The sequence below is a fragment of the Hetaerina americana genome, unplaced genomic scaffold (assembly GCF_022747635.1).
Source record: "Hetaerina americana unplaced genomic scaffold, ioHetAmer1.1.p SCAF_3, whole genome shotgun sequence".
NCBI classification, from domain to species: Eukaryota; Metazoa; Arthropoda; class Insecta; order Odonata; family Calopterygidae; genus Hetaerina; species Hetaerina americana.
Window position 1 is genome coordinate 2735614 of NW_027286874.1, and position 19025 is coordinate 2754638.

Genomic DNA, 19025 nt, shown 5'->3' on the forward strand with positions numbered 1-19025 from the left:
GGACGACACCACAAACAATCACACGTCACAAAAATCCACCTCCTGTCTCAACGCATTCCCGGAGGCGGCTGAACTAAAGTGCGTCTGAGTGGTGGGGGACCCCTCTACCGAGCCGAACGGTCGGACCCCCGTCCACTGCTCCTTTGAGGCTACAGCGAACCAGTCACGAAACTTATTGCACGGACCATGTATTCTACACTTAATCTCACTAATTTTATTAACATTATCTCTCCAATTGTAGCACGATGGGGGTAATAATAAATTTTCAACGGCACTGATAGAGACGTTCTTCCAATTTATGCAAGAGCTTCAATCTCTAATTTACCTTTTGCTCCGAAAGTGATTCCCTATCTGGCTCCTGTAATATTTTGGATACGCTACAAATTTTTTCATAACAGCGTTTTACAAATCTAGCTCCTCTACGCTGCACGTGATACAATTCAGCTATTAATCCAACTTTGTGAGGATCCCATACACTTGTAGCATATTCTAAATGAAGCCTAACACGCGACAGATTTTGACTTTTTCATCACATTTATCTAGTTTGATGTTAAAACGTTTTAATGATTCAATTAGTGATAAACGGTAAGTAAGTATTATCGTATATAAAAACATTAATATTAATAATAATATTTATTAATTAGTAATATTTCCACAAATTATCCATCTCATTAATCTTCGGGGTCGGCTTTCTTCGTCAAACTCCCCGAAAAATTTTAATGGCGCAGTTTGGGTTCTGAGATCCCACTGTGGGTACTTAAAGAAATCATATCCGACGAGAAAAGACGTCACAACTTTATATTTAAAACTGGTTTGATACAAGTAGTTTCGAGGAATCATACGTGCATAATTTTTTCAAAGTACAAACTGTATTCATCCGAAGGTGAGTTGACAAACAGATAATCGTTGCAACAGTAACGTTATTACGTTGAATGATGCAAGGGTGTTTCCCGCTTCCGTGGAAAAATTCCACATCAGACATGAACTCGAAAATATTTTCCTCTCCGCCATTCCCGCCTGCATTTTTACGAATCCATGGCAACGGATGGCAAGGGGTGGCAAGTGGTGCGACGCGACAAGACTTTTTGTTCTAAGTGAAGTAGTGGCCTTGTTCCATTAGATGCTCTGCAAAATGGCATTTATCTAATTGTGTGAGCATTAAGGAAGCATAAGGCGAAGGCACCCCTTTATCCGATTTGCAAAAATACTTTCACCGGGCCGACTAAGTAACTCACTACAGTGTCCTCATTTTTTTTAGGCAGTTAACCCATTGATGATAAATTCCTAAATAGTCATTATCATTACCTGAAATCGATGTGCTTATCAGTAGAGAGTGATAATGAGTGGGACTACATTGAGAAAATAAAAGAATGTTTAAACTAATATTACCTTGTATTCCATTGAACAGATAATTTAATACTATCTACTATTCCTGAATCTAAATCTATTTTTCTTGAGAATCTGAAAGTATTTTGGTCGTACATCACAGAGGTTCATGGATATAAGCCAACATTTAATTCACTCAAAAGCTGGAGTAACCAGTAGTTTGGAAAAGACTAGCTTATGAGTATTAAATTCCTTCTTTCAAGGCGTTCTCACCAATGTCTACCCGAATATCTCCGATAGCTTACCAAATGTTCTATTCTATTATGTGAGATTTTAATTTTGGGCATTGCTTGATCGGCATGATTTGGTAAGGCATCGGAGGGATTAGGTGAAATATTATTTATTTATGTACCCTGCAAGCCATCCTTAGGGTGTGTGGCAGGTGATGAATACACACCACACTGATTTTTACCTGAACATGATACTAATGAGGTTGGACTAGGTTATAATGATCCCTTGGTACGACCACAATGCTTTTGGATTCTCTTTCAAATTTTTCGCAAACCTTTTCCTTATGAATTCACTGAATGCTTTAGGAAATTCATTCTTGGCATTCGCCCTAGATATCTTGTAATCAAAATTGATCTCAATTCTTGTCTAGCTAGAGAATTCATTCCTAATATTTTTCATCTTGGCCTGACATAGCCTTTGACGTCGTAATACCTTTCTCAGATCTGCGTTGTACCATCTAGGTTCCATGTTATCATTTATAAATTAACTGGAAATGAACTCGATTGCTTGCTGAGCACATGATCTCAAGAAAGTGATTCCACGTATCCTCAGTATTTCGGTGATTACTATCTTTCTTAAAACTTGCAAACTGATTCTGTAGCTCGCATTTAGGCCATTGTAGTCCCTAAATAGTGCTAATGAGGTGCTTAAGGCTTTCCTCACTGTACAAGGCAAGCCAAAATAAGTTAAGAAGGCATTATAGGGCCTAACTATACAGGACCCTGTATTGCCACTATGATCATCACACATTGCTGGTTTCTGAAATGCACAGCCATTTGTGACAGAAACCAATGCCCAACCCTTGCATCCTCTGGCCTATTCCCGAAACAAGCACCCCAATTGCACTCATTTCTCTCGACGCACTCGTTGGCCAGAAAACCCCACTTCCCCCATTGCGACTAGACGATTGCAATATGATACCCTGCATAATTGTCAGTTATTTCCCTCAACCACTGTTTAGCACCGGAACTCTGGGTCATGATACCGCCTGCTGTTCTCTTTTGGCCAAGCATTGTAACTTCTTACTCCTTAACTATCCACGAACCAGGTAAGAGCACTTTATTATCTTATAGAGAATTTGAACCCCAGGGGTTCATCTTCAGAGAAATTAATATAAATGGTATAGTCTGACGGTTTGCTGTTCAGGTAATGTAAATCACAAAAAGTACAATGCTAATAAGTACAGGGTGCGACAACATAACTTTGGAGTGGCCAGCCCACTCCCCCAATTAGGCCCCTTGCGATTTTTATGGGGTTTTTTGAAATCTCACGCTTATGTCAACTATCCAAGGACCCTGCAAGATCTGAAGGACAACATCTGGGCAGAAATTTCTAATATACCTGCTGCTATGCTGGCAAAGGTCATGACAAATGTCAGAAATCGGCTTATTCAGTGTATGGGCTATCGGCTTATTCAGGAGGAGTCACCTATCTGATTTGATTCACCAAACTGCATAAAACAAAACTTTAAATACATACCTAGATAAAAAAATAATAAAAAGATTGTTTCATAAATGGGTTTTATTGCGTTTTAAAAATAAGGAAGTTTTGTTGCCGCACCCTGTGTATACCCATTAAACCTCTGAACAACAAAGGGTTGTAAGTGAAGTGCTCTACTTACAACCTTTGGTGCATGTCCATTTTTCCCTCAGTTTGCTTAGGAAGGCTACAATGTAACCAAAATATCCGACACACACTCTTGTCTTTCCCTGTTTTTTTCTAACTTTGCTCAATTTGAGTAATATTCTCCCAGTAGTTAGACCCTTATTGAGTGTGTGAGTGATTGTTCTCCTGAGTGATTTTGAGTGTGTCAGCTCTGTAATTGTTCCTGGTGCAGAATTTATTCCTGTAAACAGTCACGGACAGCGCACAACTGTTCATTAACCCAGGTATCCTCAACAGAATCCCTTGAACTCCGTCAATAACTCCAAATGGTTTGAGTGTTTGTGTCTACAGTTTGTCACTGGCGAGGAAGAAACATTCCCACCAACTACTGCAAAAGGATGTTTTGGTTGAGAGGTTTTGGTTGGTCACTGTCGTGGAATTTCTTTTCCCAAAAATCGTCAAAACAAATTTTGTTTTCACTGCAGGACGGGTGGTGCTACTTATGACGACCACAGGAGTTTTCATTTTATTTTCTTAGTAATACCTAGATAAACAAATTGAATAGCTTCAGGCATGATTTGGCAGAAGTTGAACATCATGAATAACTATGTATTACACCATCATCAGGTGACCTGATGATGATGTAATACATCAAAACCTGGTCGTAAAATAAAAATTTCATCAAGTAGAAAAGTGCTATGATCAGTTATTCATTACCTATATTAGATAAAAATGGAACATAAAAATAGGAATTAGAAATTAATTAGATTATTTGACCAGAGTTTAGCTGGCATGGGATAATATTTATGCATTCCACATTTGAGACATATAGAAGTCAGAATGAAACAGACTTCACAAATTGGATATTGAGGATAGAATTATGATAATCAGCCCAGAGCACACACCAAGCCCTCCTGCGGGCAGCATATCAACTGTAATCCAACAAGGAAGGAATTTCAGTTTATCCTTTTAATGGTATTTTTACACAGAATTAACCATTCTGAATTTCAATTCATAATCATTTAACACATTATTTTTATGCATGCATGACTATTTTCAAGATGAGAAGGTATACTTAAAATCCCAAGATTGGGGTCAATCCTTTAAAATTCCTGGTATTTCCCTGGAGAAAAATAAGTGGAATTCCCAGCATTTCTGGGTTTCCTGGCCACTAAAACACTGCTGAAAAATTGATATTGGCTTTTATTGGAATTCAATTATTTGGAAAGATTTGTGTGTCTTCCCAAAATAAAACTAATCACAATGTTTTAAAATATGTGACTTTTATTATGAATTTAGAAATAAAAACAATATAAAAAGCATGACAGTAAAAATCTGCATTATATAGACATTTCCTACATGGAATGATAACATATGATATAATAGAAGAATATATAATTGCCATGAGAGGTAAAATCAGTTATAAATTAAAATAATACTGATCTTACAAAGTTGAAAAACTAAAGAATTTAACAGTGCAATTATGTGTGCTAAACATTATATAAAAGTAAAAATTGGCAGGCAAACTAAAATGAAATACAGTGACAATCAGAATCAAAATGCCTAAAGAATTCAAAACAAAAGGTGTAAACAAGCAAAGGATTTCACTTTAATTGGAATGGAATCACAGTTAACAAAATGTTAAGACTTCAGTGTACCTTTGTAGGGACAGGTGCAAGAACAAAAGCATGGATGTCACACACCAGCATGATACACAAGTGGGAATATAAAGGGGAAACACATCTCATGAGCGAGTTAACATAAAAATCAATTATAAGTGGGGGAATGAAATATTCAAGATATGATTATTGCACATAAGATGGCCAATGTCCTGATGCATCTCTTTCGGATAGTCTCTGAGCAATCAAACCTGGTTAGGACTCCCCCAAAGTCTGTTCACTAAAGGCCGCTGTAGTCTTTTCCCAATTGTCTGAACATGAAAGCCTATTTTTATTAGTTTCTTGTGATCCAATATCTTCCTTCCATCAAACACGTATGCAGGCTTCATCATTCCCTCGTATATTTTCCCATAATCCAAATTCTGCAGACAGATATAAAATATCATTGATTAAGACAAAATTAAGGACAGTAAATGAGTTAAGAAAAGTTCTAATAGTAGAAATATTACATAGTATATTGTAATACATTAAACTTAGAGCACAGAGTTAAAAAATATGTATTAGACCAATATAGTCTAACATGAATTTAGTAACATAACACAAGCCTGTATAAGAAGTGTGACAAACACCGTTGTGTTTAATGCGGTAGTTCTGACTGACGTTTAGCCTCTGATTCTAATATCAAAATTTTGTTATAATGTTTGCCAGAATATTTTCCAAATAAATTTAATGTGTTTGAATGGACAAAATTATACATTCTACTAATTTGCCCAAGGCAAATTCAGCACTTCAATCTTAAGATGAAATACACAGCTAACTCTTGATTATAAGAGCTAATGGATGCATGTAGGAGCAGGGATAATCAGAAAAGATGGATAAATGAGATGTGCAGAAAATATGGTAATGATATACACCAATTTATAAATACTGAAACTCTCGATTTTAATCCAAGTGATCGATAGAAGTTTATTTAGCAATGGAAAGTACATTTTTTCCATTTAAACCATTTTTATAAAGGTTTAAAGATAGTTTCAGAAGAACAAACAACCACCAATAAATGAAGAGCAGAATGCATTTTCCCCAGAAAATTAAACCAATCCCATGGTCAGGAATAAACAAATGACTGGCAAAGGACAAATATTGGCATTGCAGATGCATGTTCATATTTGTCATAAGATACCAATCGAAATTATGCAGTATAGATAGTTAATAACTTCCTTTTTGCACAGTAATACTTGCCTTAAAGGAGAACATTGAACTCTTAGGGTTAATGCATGCAGGGGAAACATAATGGGAAAAGGATACTACAAAAATGTTACCAATAAAACATTTTATACTATCGACAACCTTTGATTTTGTGGAACCTAGAACTTTTTAGAAAGCCCAGGTATTTCAAACTTGTATTAAAAAGTAAATTTAGCTTTCATAGTATTAAATATTTAAGTAATTTTATTTAAATATTCAGGTGCAGGGAAGAGAGCAGCACCAATAATCCTCAAAACAGATAATCAAGAGTTTACGGCACTTTTTTTCGACATTGGCAATGGAACTTATGTCATTTGAAAGGCTAGTCTCTTGGGAGTGTGCCCCTAAAATTTTATTGAAAAAAAATATTTGGAGATATTATGATGATTTGGTCAAACAAAGTAGATTTTTGCAAATTTTTAAACAATGTAAAATTATCATATTATCAAATTCTACACAACTGCACAATGATATCAAAGAAATTATATGAGGGTCATCCGGAAAGTAGTACCCGTTCGTGCCGCATGAAGTGCTGACGATGCGAGTAGCCGCTGGACGAGGCCAGATAGCTTCAGTGGCTTGTCTGCCTTCTCTGAGCCAAGTTGCGTGACGCTAGCATTGCCTGTGTTGTTTCTGTGATTGTTTACAATGTTTAAAAAAATTGAGAACGCCGCCAGTTGTGAAGTGAGGGCAGTGATTAAATTCCTCAATGCAAGAAACGTTCGCCCATGTGATATTCATCGCCAATTAAAGGAGGTGTGTGGAGACAATGTAATGGACGAGTCGTCTGTTCGGCGGTGGTGTCGCAACTTCAACATGGGGAGGGGGAACACACACGACGATGAGCGTTCGGGGAGACCGTCTGTCATTACAGACCAACTGGTGAGCTCAGTTGACGAATTCGTGAGGAACGATCGGCGCGTCACAATTGATGACATCTGTGAGCATTTTCCCAATGTTTCTCGAACAATTGTTCATGAAATTGTTAAACACCATCTGCATTATGCAAAAATTTGTGCAAGATGGGTCCCTCGCGTATCTCAATGAGCTGGCGGCGAAGGACTATGCAGCAGGAATACAGAAACTTGTCACACGTTATGACAAATGCCTTAATTTGCTTAATGTTTGTTAATATTTACTTTTGTGTCTTTATTTCACGAACGGGTACTACTTTCCGGATGACCCTCATATATTCTAGTATATTTGATAAAATTAGGCATGAAAGTTGGTGAACAATTCATAAAATTAGTTAGATCCCCTGATAAACAAGATCTAGTTCGTCAGTCGGTTGAGGGGTTCCAAGCATTGCCAAGTGAATTGGAAATTCAGTGCGATATATATGCCATGAGAATAAATGTAAATAAAACAAAGGTTATGAGATTTTCCAGAAAGAAATTACCTAAAGCTAAGCATATAGGCAATAATAAGCATAAGCAATATTAAAACAGGAGGGCAAAAATTAGAGCAAGTGGAACAGTTTATGTATCTTGAGAGTGTTTTGGATCAAAATGGTCAAAGTAGTTGGGACATCTGGAGAAGAATTGCATTAGGCAAAGAAGTTTTCACAAGGAGGAGGGAATTGATGACTGGTATGTTGATTAAGGATGGTAAAAAAAGGCTCGTTAAAACTTTGATAGGGAGGGTAATTTTGGAAACATGGTCAGTACAGCAAGATAATTGGCATGAATTGGAGGCGTTTGAAAAGTAAGTGTGGAGAAGGATATAAGGTGAAGTGGACTGAGAGGAAAACAAACGAGGAATTTATAGGCATGATGAGGGGTGGAGAGCGGATTTTTGGGAGAAATCCAAAGAGGCAAGAAGGATGGATGCACAGCTAATTGATTGACAATAAGATGTAGAAGACTGTGATAGAGGGGAGGATGCTAGGAAAATGAGGAAGGGGCAGGAATAAGATAGGGATGCTAGACCAAATTAAGGGAGGAAGAACGAATACAGATCTGAAGAGGAGCTTATTTTAGAGTATGATGTTTCGATGTGTTTACCAGGAGGAACAAGAGAATTGTTTGGCAGCAAGTGTCCATCCAAAACCTACCTTAAATGTTAGATTACCCATTATAATAAATAATAATTCAGTAATATTTTTAAGGCTTCACCTCAGGTCACACAAAAATGACAGCTGTTTTTCAGCATACGGTCTAACTGACCCTGAGGCAATTATATTAATGGCTTGGAGGTGTGACCACAATGGGTTCAAAGCAAGTTTCACACCAATTTTTTAGTAGATAACATGTGATCGTCACACTTTCGCATGTTTTAAATAGTCATACATCCAACTTTTAGGTATTTGATAGGTGTATATATACATGAACAGAAAAAAATTGCCTATTATCATTTAATGATGGACAATGTTCCGCAGATGCTCTCCCTGATTGCCTCACTACTTAGAAAAACTTTACTTCATTATTCCAATAAATTTATCATAAATGGAAAACAAATAAATTTAAAATTTGCCTATTTGAGATTTGAAAAGTTCAACAACAACAACATTATAAGATTTGTATTCTCAGCAAATGAAGGGAGAGAAATACTACAGACTAATGACTACCATATAATTAATATATTAATGACTAACACCTTAAAATATTTTTAAGGAGGATTTATGAATGCAATTCAAACAAAAATTGATGAAAGTTCATTTACAGTTCAGAATTTTACTGTGCAATTAATATTATTATGTATATAAATACAAATGCAGCACACTATTTCCCGAATGAAAAATCAAAGACATGAATACCGAGAAGAAACAATGGTAGATAAAATGGCTTCAAAAACAGTTCAGAGATATACTGAAAACATAAAGCAGCTGCCCTGTATCAAGCGAATTGAAAGAAATCGGTACTATTCCATAATTTTAAAACCTAATGAGGAGTCATTTTGACATGATTCCCCAAAACATCTTGTCTTTAAAAATGTAGGATACACACACCACTTCCATAACTCACACACTTTAGGCCTATAAATGCACAGCTGTGCATACCTATTTCATTAATATACTTAAGCAAATTATCACTGCAATGTTTCACTGACAAAGCTTGCACTGCATATTGTAACAAGGAAATATGGGAGCACAAAAAAAGAAAAGAATGTACCGTAAACTCATCCCATTCAGTGCAGAGAACAATGGCATGTACACCACTTGTAGCTGAATATGGGTCGCTGTGGATTTCAATTGAATTTTTCACATTTTCTGGTTGATCAGTCATCATGGGATGTGTCAAGTCATGCATAATCTGGCTTGAGTCAACCTAAAAAAGAGATATATCCAAGAAACATCATCACCATATATTAGGGAGGGATCAATCCAAACATATTTCACCGTAAATGCTAATTAAAACACAGAGAAAAGAAAATCAAGGAAGTATCTAGCATCACAGAGAACATTTTAAGCAAAAAGTCCCATTGAATTTTGACTTCATATAAAGACCATTTCCCAATTACAGGCATTAATCTCATACAAGAAACCTGAATGTGGCTTGAAATATAATTAAAGTCCATTTCAAGAACTTTGCTTGAAAAATATCTCATGATTAACACTACTGAATAGAATTGAATATCAGACACCATATTTGCATAGCAATGCACAACTATTAATAAACACAAACAAACCATATTGCACCCTCAATAAATTTCTGTCATCATAGTGAACTTTTCCCTTGGCTTCATATAAAACTATCAGTTCCTGACACTGCCCAAAATTTGTGATAGCATTATTCAGCACTATTGCCACACTGTACATCTGGAATGTCCAAACTTTACTGCCATACAATTTGAAGATGCACTTCAAGACAAAATTGGACAAGTCATTTTGAAGAATTTAGAATTTGCAGATGTTTCACAAGTTATGAGTCTGTCAACTGCAATCATCAACTTGATGCTAAATATTTTAAAAGAAAGAATTTTCCCCTGAAATAAATAATGAAAAATAATCTTATGCTAACTAAATTAGGCATTTCAGTTTAAGATAACCAGGCCAATACATGTTGCCAGTTATCCAAGCTGCAAAATTTATTAATCCAACTTAAAAGCTAGTTTTAAGTGCTATAAAAAATTAAAAAATACCTTAGGATCATAAATATGCAGCCTTGCACCTTCATCCAGCAGCGTCTTTGCGACATGAATGGCAGGTGATTCCCTTGTGTCCCCTGTGTTCTTTTTAAATGCAAATCCAAGCAGGGCAATTTGCTTTCCGGTCACGGTATTGAAAAGTGACTCGATTACCTTTTCTGAAAACCTTGACTTCTGGTACTCATTCATATCAATAACCTAGGGTGAAAAGACTTCATTAAGAGGTGAAGCAGGGGGAGCAGATCTCCGAATGGAAAAATTTCAATTTAAACCTGAGAATTCATCCCATAACAGGAATGAAATACTCTCTATGGCAGTTCAGAAAGTACAGTAATGAAAATTGTAAAAAGTTGAGGTCATTAACGGCTCTCTATTATAATGCAATGAACACTGGAATATTACAACAGAGTGACAAAAACACTTCCCATCACCACACGGTAAATGGCATGGGGGCCAGCATCTTTCCTTATGTAATTAATAAAATTATTTCATGTACAATTCATGCCCTCAATCATAAAGTTTGGTTCAATGTAATAATGGTTAATTAATGGTAGATTGGCAAAGAAACATGTAAATTCAATCCATAGATGGATTCATACAGCTTGTACCACTATAAACCACCTCCTCACACAGCCACAACAAGCCATGTTTCTACTGCCAACCCCCTGAAATGTCATCATTATGGCCCCTGAAGATCCATCTCAATCATCTTTAAGCTGAATGGCTTAAGTTTGAAATAAACAAAATGGCAGAAATTTAAATCCATCTTCTAGAAACCCATGCACCTTCACAATAAATGTGTGTGCCAACTGAAACCCGAAGAAATGTTAAACCAATATGGAAAACATTCCCTGAGAGCAAAAATTTGGGAAATTACATATTTTAATGACATACCTGAATTATATTAAACGGAAAAGAAAAAAACTTTAACAAACCGAACGGTATTAGGGTTAACCCTGTGAAATTTATCCATGATGGAAAGGAAACAAACTATGCAAATTTCACTTGAATAGAGATTTATTCACGACCCGGGTTTCAAACACTTAATGTCATCTTCAGGTGACTATACAGAGTAACTCTGTATAGTCACCTGAAGATGACATTAAGTGTTTGAAACCCGGGTCGTGAATAAATCTCTATTCAAGTGAAATTTGCATAGTTTGTTTCCTCTCCATCGAAAAAAACTTTGTTGAATCCTAAGAGGCTATGCCCAGTTGAACACTAGCCGGAATGAGGAGGCCATTTTCAAAATACATGTTACTGAAGCAGGGAGTTAGAGCAAAGTCAGTAGTGTTAGACTGCGTGCACTTACACTCTTTGGGTTGAGAATGACAGTAGTTGTGCATTTATTGTTTGGATATTCTCCGGCATCACTTCTATTTTTTCATATGCAAATAACATGCAGCAGACATGGTATACTTCTTCCACTACATCGCCACTAAATTGATGTCAGAATTTGAGGCAAAACTCATGGAGAGAAATGGAACTTGAATTCATCCAACCTTAACACGCTTTACTCTCTATCATTTTGTTCTTATTCTATCTTTACAGAAGTGACAAAAGCATTCAATCAGCCCTCAAGCAACCATCCCTGGTCTGAACAAACCATCACCTTTGTGCTGATGGTAATGGCAAGTCTAATAAATAAACAACAAATTAATTCAAGTTATTAGAAGAAATGATGGGTCAGAAAAAAATTCATGTACTGTATGTATTTGAAAACATTCCCTCTTTCTATAACATATTTCTTTATTTACGTGCCAGGCAAGTCATTGCTAGGGTATGTGGCAATGGGGTGAGTACACACCTGAGTAATTTTTAATTCAACCCCCGATATTTTTATCAACGCCATATGCTTCTAGCTTTGTAAGTAGTTTGCTATGAGGTACTTTGTTGAATGCTTTCTTAAATTCTAGAAAAATCATGTCCACCTGAACATTGCTCTTTCATGAAGTGAGAATATCATGAACAAAAAGTGCAAGTTGGATCTTACCGGATCAACCTTTTCAGAAACCGTGTTACTGATCATCAATGTATCTCACAATGGAATACAGTTGGCGGCTGTATATTCCATAACCTTGCATGAAATGGATATGAGGGAAATAGGTCTGTCATTGCTCAGTTCCTCCCTCTTTCTGTTTTTAAATATTGGTGCTATGTTAGCCGTTTTCCCATCTCTGGGAACCTTGTGATCATCCAGCGACAACTTCAATATTATTTCTAGATACAGTGCAATTTCTGAAGCAAGACCCATAAATATACAAGTGGGTATTTCATCTGGCCCGGAGGATTTATTAAGCTAGTATTTTTCCGCAAATGTTCTATTCCATTATATTAATTTCAATTTTGGGCATCAATTGACTGGATTTGGTAAGCTATTGGATTTGACATATGACCAAAATACCTTTGGAATCTCTTTTAAGTTTTCTGCTAACCTTTTCCTTTTGAATTTGCTTAAAAAGATGGGATAAATATGTTCGCATATTAAAACAGGGCAGGTAAACAATTATTAACAAATATGCATGAATATGTTGATAGCTTTTTTCCTAAAGATAAATGCTGATAGCATTCTATTTCATTAACCTTAGTAATCAGCAAAAGATTTTATTTAAGGTATTTACCTCTTCTTGTACAAGAATATCCTCTTTGAACTTACCTGTTGCCAGTATGCAGCCACTTCTGGTAGATTCAAGCACTCACATATGTAAACTAAATTCAGAATGTCTTTTTGAAAACAACTACCTCCAAAACCTAAAAAACAGATAGTATATTAAACAACAAAATATATTTTTCTATAATTTCAAAGCAGAAAGTTGATTGACAATTGAGCAAACGAAAGAATATGATACTACTGTTCTTACCAACGGAGGCTTGCAAAAATTTTGAACCTATTCTAGAGTCCAAACCAACTGCTTTGGCAACTTCAGACACATCAGCTCCAGTTGCTTCACAAACAGCCGACAGAGAATTGATGCTTGAGATACGCTGAGCCAAGAATGCATTTGCGGCCTGCAAAGAGACAATGAACCGTTTGCATTAATGTATGCATTTATTGGCATTGGTGATCAGAATGTGGTGCCAATTTTGAATGAAAGTACAATTCTGCACAACAAAGGCAGCATGATTAGGAGTGCTGTATGACCCTAGGTTTGACTGCATCCTCATGCATGCTGACAGTCACTCATTGCATCAATCTCCAGCACACCCTCACCCTCCTCCTATAGCCACTCAGGATTCAGCACATGAGAACAATAAATGTAATTAGCTGACTAAAGTGCAGTACACTTTTGAGAACTGCAAATCTCTTCTAATCAGGAAACAGTTAATCTGGCTGCTAATACAAATTGCAAAACGGGAAGGCACCTCGCTCAGTGCATAACACTTTCCACCACTGACAATGAAGAACATTCAACACAGCAGGCACCATTACTTCAAATGGTCATGGCAAATGGAGCTGCATCTTATTTTACGCTTAACTTATTAACATCTTCAAATACATCTACATTCTCACCACCCCTAAAGAAGCATAAAAGCACATGTAAAACCTACATATTTATGCAAACCTACATGCACAGGGGAGTATATATTTATTCAAAAACCCTTTATAACTTACACTCATGCAGATACATATTCTATCAAATAACGTGCAAATTAGAATTGAAAAGTAAGAAGGGGAAATTCCACCTCCACATGGGCTCTCTAACCCTACAATTACTTTCCCATATTGTCCGTGGGAAGGAGTCCTTGAGTCTGCTCGTTCTGAGGTGTATTTCCCAAATTTTACATTCATATTCCATGAAAGTATGCTGGAGTGCGAATAATTAGCGCTGAATAATTAATAATTGGCACTGAAACATGCAGATCTGAATTTATAATTAAGTTCAACCTAGCATTGGATCATCTTTCTTCTAATGATTTCCAACCCAAATACAGAAGCATTTCTGTGAAGCTTTTTGTTTTTAATTTATGTTATGTTGTATTTATGTTTATGCTGTCTTTTGGTTATCAGAACAACGGATACTGATGGCATGCCTCTTTCCAGTTTGTCTGCCATATCCGTTCCGCTTTTATCAAGATTTTATGCCAATTTCTAATTGTCTGGTGGGGGCAATGCATCTTCTGCATAGATGACTTCACTCCACCATGAATTTTGGTCCAATCCAAGTGCTTTGTTCATGGAAATCTCACCCGTGGATTAACTTCCATTTTAGAGTAAAGATTAAGATATTTGCTCCTTTTTCTGCAAACCTTTTCCATTTCCTCCACCACCTACCTTCTCTCGCCCAATCCTTTCATATCCATTCCACTTCTTTCACCCCATTTCTAACTCCCTACCCCACCCAAGAGCCCCCACATCACTACACAAAGTTCTCCATGAACTATGAGACTTGAGGACTCTCATAAGCATGCAAATTTCATCAAACATGAAATTTTTTTACCATATTAATAAGTGATATCCCTGATGAACTAATATTTTATTGCTAACATCATCATAAAGAAGGTTATCCATTATTTAGAATCAACAGTACGCTCTTAAGGCATACTTTGAGAAATATCTCTTCAATAAGCCACACCCTTTGCATGGTATCCTTATCCTCACCCTAGCTACTCCACTTACTCCCCCTTTTTTCTTCTTGCCATTTGAAATAAACATGGTATCCTCAACATAAAAGTCAGATTTAAAATTCTTTATCAATATGCTGAATCCTATACTTACACTTGTGGCAACTTTATTATTGTTATTATTAATTTGGAAATCATTGAAACGTTTGAAAACATTTTAAAAATAATTTTCAAATCGGGCAAAAACATTGTGCCAAATCATTAAAAAAGAATTTGCTTACATTTATTTCAATTATGTGCTTCAACTGAACTATGAATTACCTAAAATAGCAGATTTTCATAGAAAAAACCCAAAAACTGGACACAACATTTCTTGTCCATGATTAAGCAGAAAAAATTCTAAAAATAAACAGAAATTCAGAAATAAGTTTAGCATGCCATTGTGTGGCACCTACCAATTTTGATAACTCAGAAGACCATGTGTTCATGGTCACAATTCGACTTCTGGGAATCCAGTGCTCATACACCCAGGACAATTCATGAATGGCAGCCTGTCCCTCAGGAGTGTCTTCCCCTCCAATTAATACTCGATCAGCATTCAACAGGTCATCAATTGCTGTCCCTTCCGCAAGGAACTCAGGATTAGATAAAATCTGAGAAAGCATGAGAATGAATTACAGGAATATTGTGGAAAACAAAGTGCCGCACACAGAAATTGCATTAGTTAATCAGGGGTGCATCTATCGAGTCAAAACCACTCCTTTCTGTTTATACATTTACGTACTTTGACCAATTAACAGATTAAAGTAAGATTAAAAATAATTTCTTCTATTTTCTAGCTTCTATCAGGTTGAAAAATTTCATAATGGTACAGGTGTACATTAATCTGTGAAAAATAAAAAAAACAATAATAGAAGAGATTTAAATGGAATATGAAGGACTCGGATGCTATCAATTTTTCAAGGAAATATCTACGTTAACATTGTGTTTTTCCTATTCTGTTTTTTCATATTGTTTCTGAAAAAAAATATACAATAATTTAACTTACAGCTTAGTCCTGCAAAAAATTTATGATCAAAAAGAATATAAGAAATCTACAACCAGACTGGATTTTTACCTTTTGGCCTGTAGCACAATTACGCTTTTAATAAAATATATCGTGCAGGGCATTAAGGAGATATTAAAATGCATGATAACCTAAATAAAATTAAATGGCACACATTAGCATTTTTACATGATGAAATATGTTTCACGAGAGGATAAAAAAGAAAAATTCTAATGATTCCCAAATATTTGTTGGCCAACTCAACTATACCTACCAAAGACTACATTCCAATATCAATCCATTTAAGCCAGAACACTACATTTGATTTTTACGTCAATACACCTCAATAAATATTCATAACTTAAGTCACTCCACAATATAACGTAATGTATAACATAAATAATGTTGAGGACCACAACAACCTTTGCATATATTACACCAAACTCACAAATTACGAGTTCTGAGACACAACCATGAATGAAAGAGTTGGACCCCATTTCTTTGCATAGAAATAATACAAACGACAGTTCAATGAAATAACCAATATCATACAATTCTACCAAATAATAGATATTTACACTTGATCTGCGTGATCCTGATTAAAATTTGCTGGAAAGCATGCATTTACGAAGTCTAACGAGGAAAACAATGTTTCATGGCACTCACCTGGTAGCTCACACCCGGTTTATTATTTGCTCGCAAAATTTTCAGTACACTTTCTGCTGCACGAACTGGTACTGTGCTTTTCTCTACAACAATTTTATCACCTGCAGCCACACTCGCAATCATTCTAGCAGCTCCTTCGACATATTTCAAATCAGCTGCACGTCCCTGGTTGTAAAAATGAATAGCACTTGTACTTCTGGCATATATCACGTTACATGATATGGTCGTTTTCCTAACATATTCTTCTTTGTTACCTTTCCCATGCCAAATGTTTTCGTTGGAGTATTCACAGAAATAAATATTAATTCTGCTTCTCTAATAGCGGTTTCTATGTCGGTTGAAAAAAATAAATTCCTTCCTCGACATTCTCGAACAACAGCGTCCAGACCAGGCTGCAATATTATTTCGACAAAATGCAGCAATTTTGATAAAGGACGTCGAAGTGTAACAAGATTTATTAATAAAATTAGCAATTACAATAAGAGCAACTCACCTCGTAAATAGGCAATTTTTCTGAATTCCATTGCGCTATCCTCTCCCTGCTTTTATCGACAACAGTGACAGTTATATCTGGACACTTCAATGCCATTACACTACAAGTTGGACCACCTACATATCCAGCTCCAATGCAGCATATCTTTTTAATCGGCATTTTTGACAAACAAAAACTTTGAAAATATATGTAATTACAGATCCTTAAGTCGAGGAAATTTCGTATAAAATCTAATCTTTTCTAAACTTCATTAGTGTGTGTTGGTGCCAAAGACTTAAATTAAAATGTAAACAGTTTCGCATAAAATCAATTCAAATATCAACCCGAAAGTAACATCACACACTCCTACCATTCACACACAAACACGACACGGAATCAACTGCACAGAGAAGCAACGAGCTGGACGCTTTTCTTAAGTCAACTTGCGTGGCGCTAGTGGTCATAAACATGTGAGCGAAAAGAAGCCGCGGTTATCTTGTCTGTCTTGTCCACCTGGTTTGCGGTTGTTGACTTTTAACGTAAGGACTCTGTGATCGCATGCGGCTATCTGGCTTCATCAAGTAAGTGTTATTCACTCCATGGTATCATTAATAATGTAATTTAGAAAACCATATCTGCGCTTGCTTTTGTGGGGTGAGAGTATATTTAAGTTTGCCTTCTCACATATGTATTGTTTTCTTAGCTATCGACATAAATGGTGTTCGAGTCTGTTCTTTTAATATTTTGCGAAAATTTCTTTAAAAATATAATTATATTCATAAATGATTTGGCTTCATTATGAATTCTATGAAGATTGTTATACAATTGGAGATAGCTGCCTAAATAGCAGGGAGTATTGCAGTAATATGTATTAAATTATACTTTAATTGCCGTTTATTAGCTGAATTTAGTTCGTTCTTGAGAACTGCTACATGACTTAATGTCTATCCCTCCTTCTTCGTGAGGTCTAAAATGCTTAATCTTTGCCTCTATCCTCGCTACTTATTTAACGTTCCATCTCTAATCAAGACCATTCTATTAATTCTTAACATCCTCCACTCAACCGTCCTCGAATCCACCCTGCCCCTAATCTCCTCTCTTCTCCTACCACATTCGATACTTCCTGAGTTTTTTGTCGTTCTCTTTCGCTGATGCCACTCGCAACAAGTGGGTAAGTTCTCCGTTCACACATTTCAATATCCCCGTAAGCTATACTCATTCTATTTTATTAAGATGGAATTTTCGGAGCCATTTAATTTTAACTCAACTTAAAAATACTCATTTTAACAAATATTTGTTAGTCAAATCGATCTAATGTAAATGTTTCTTTAAATGAATTCTCCCAATTTATTTAACAGCCATCCCGTTTATTTTACATACTGCCCATGTACTGGAAGTGTTTCAATTTATCTCATTCATTTCTTTTGCCTAATTTGATGTTTAACGAAATATTTCTTAAATCTAGGTTATTTCGTTTTGTGATAATTTGTTTTCATTTCCATCTTCCTCCGACGCTGTTTCTGCAATGTTCTCAAGAGTGACTTTAATTCCTTAGCTACTACGTGCATTTTAACCATTCAGAATGGTTATGGCTTAATCAGCACTTCGCGTATGTTGATATTTTCCCTTCTTTTTGTACATTTTTCTCTGGGTTCATATTGCAAAGTACACTCATTTTACTCTAACAACCTGTTACCTTCCATTCGTACTCTTTCCGCTGCTGTCACTTGTACAGTCATTTCACGCTAAGGTTTCGAATGAGATGTCTTGATGAAGTTTTCTTCCACCAGGTCAGGGGTTCCATATTGGACAAGATGTCTTCCCATCCAGTCTCTTGTGATCCTCAGTGCTTCTACTAACTTTCCCAAATCCACTCTGTTCGCCCCCTTATTGAAATCCACGGAGAAAGCGAAAGCATCCTGGTCATATTTTATATTCCATTCCTCCAATTCTCTCATCACTGCTATTACAACATGCTTTCTGTTGTAATTTCTAAACCCAAGTGTATCTCGTCCAACTGTCCTTAGTAATTGTTGTAAATAATTCCTTTTTAGTGCTAAGGACGATCGCGATACGACTTCCTTTCATTTTTTTCGCGACTATCGGG

General features: G+C 36.1%; 1 protein-coding gene across 2 annotated transcripts; it reads right to left on the bottom strand.

Annotated features, from left to right (window-relative positions):
- Positions 1-4611: 4611 nt before the first annotated feature.
- LOC139690149 (UDP-glucose 6-dehydrogenase-like) lies at positions 4612-17313 on the bottom strand. Of its 2 annotated transcripts, XM_071587411.1 has the most exons (9): positions 16940-17313; positions 16701-16838; positions 16447-16611; positions 15191-15388; positions 13034-13181; positions 12829-12923; positions 10167-10370; positions 9197-9352; positions 4612-5263 (listed from the first exon to the last, which is right to left on the bottom strand). In XM_071587411.1, the coding sequence occupies exons 1-9, from the start codon at positions 17096-17098 to the stop codon at positions 5087-5089; spliced, it is 1440 nt and encodes a 479-aa protein (XP_071443512.1). In that variant the 5' UTR covers positions 17099-17313; the 3' UTR covers positions 4612-5086. The 2 variants fall into 2 exon arrangements, with proteins under 2 accessions (XP_071443512.1, XP_071443513.1); XM_071587412.1 differs by lacking the exons at positions 4612-5263; positions 9197-9352 and adding an exon at positions 9738-10010.
- Positions 17314-19025: the final 1712 nt, after the last annotated feature.

Bases quoted from the DNA above. Each gene is read 5' to 3' on its own strand.
- LOC139690149 (XM_071587411.1), bottom strand. From the start codon at position 17,098: ATGCCGATTAAAAAGATATGCTGCATTGGAGCTGGATATGTAGGTGGT. The intron at 16,612-16,700 runs GTAACAAAGAAG...TTTTACAACCAG, and splicing joins AAACATTTGGCATGGGAAAG to GGACGTGCAGCTGATTTGAA. The intron at 15,389-16,446 runs GTGAGTGCCATG...ATGCTTTCTCAG, and splicing joins AACCGGGTGTGAGCTACCAG to ATTTTATCTAATCCTGAGTT.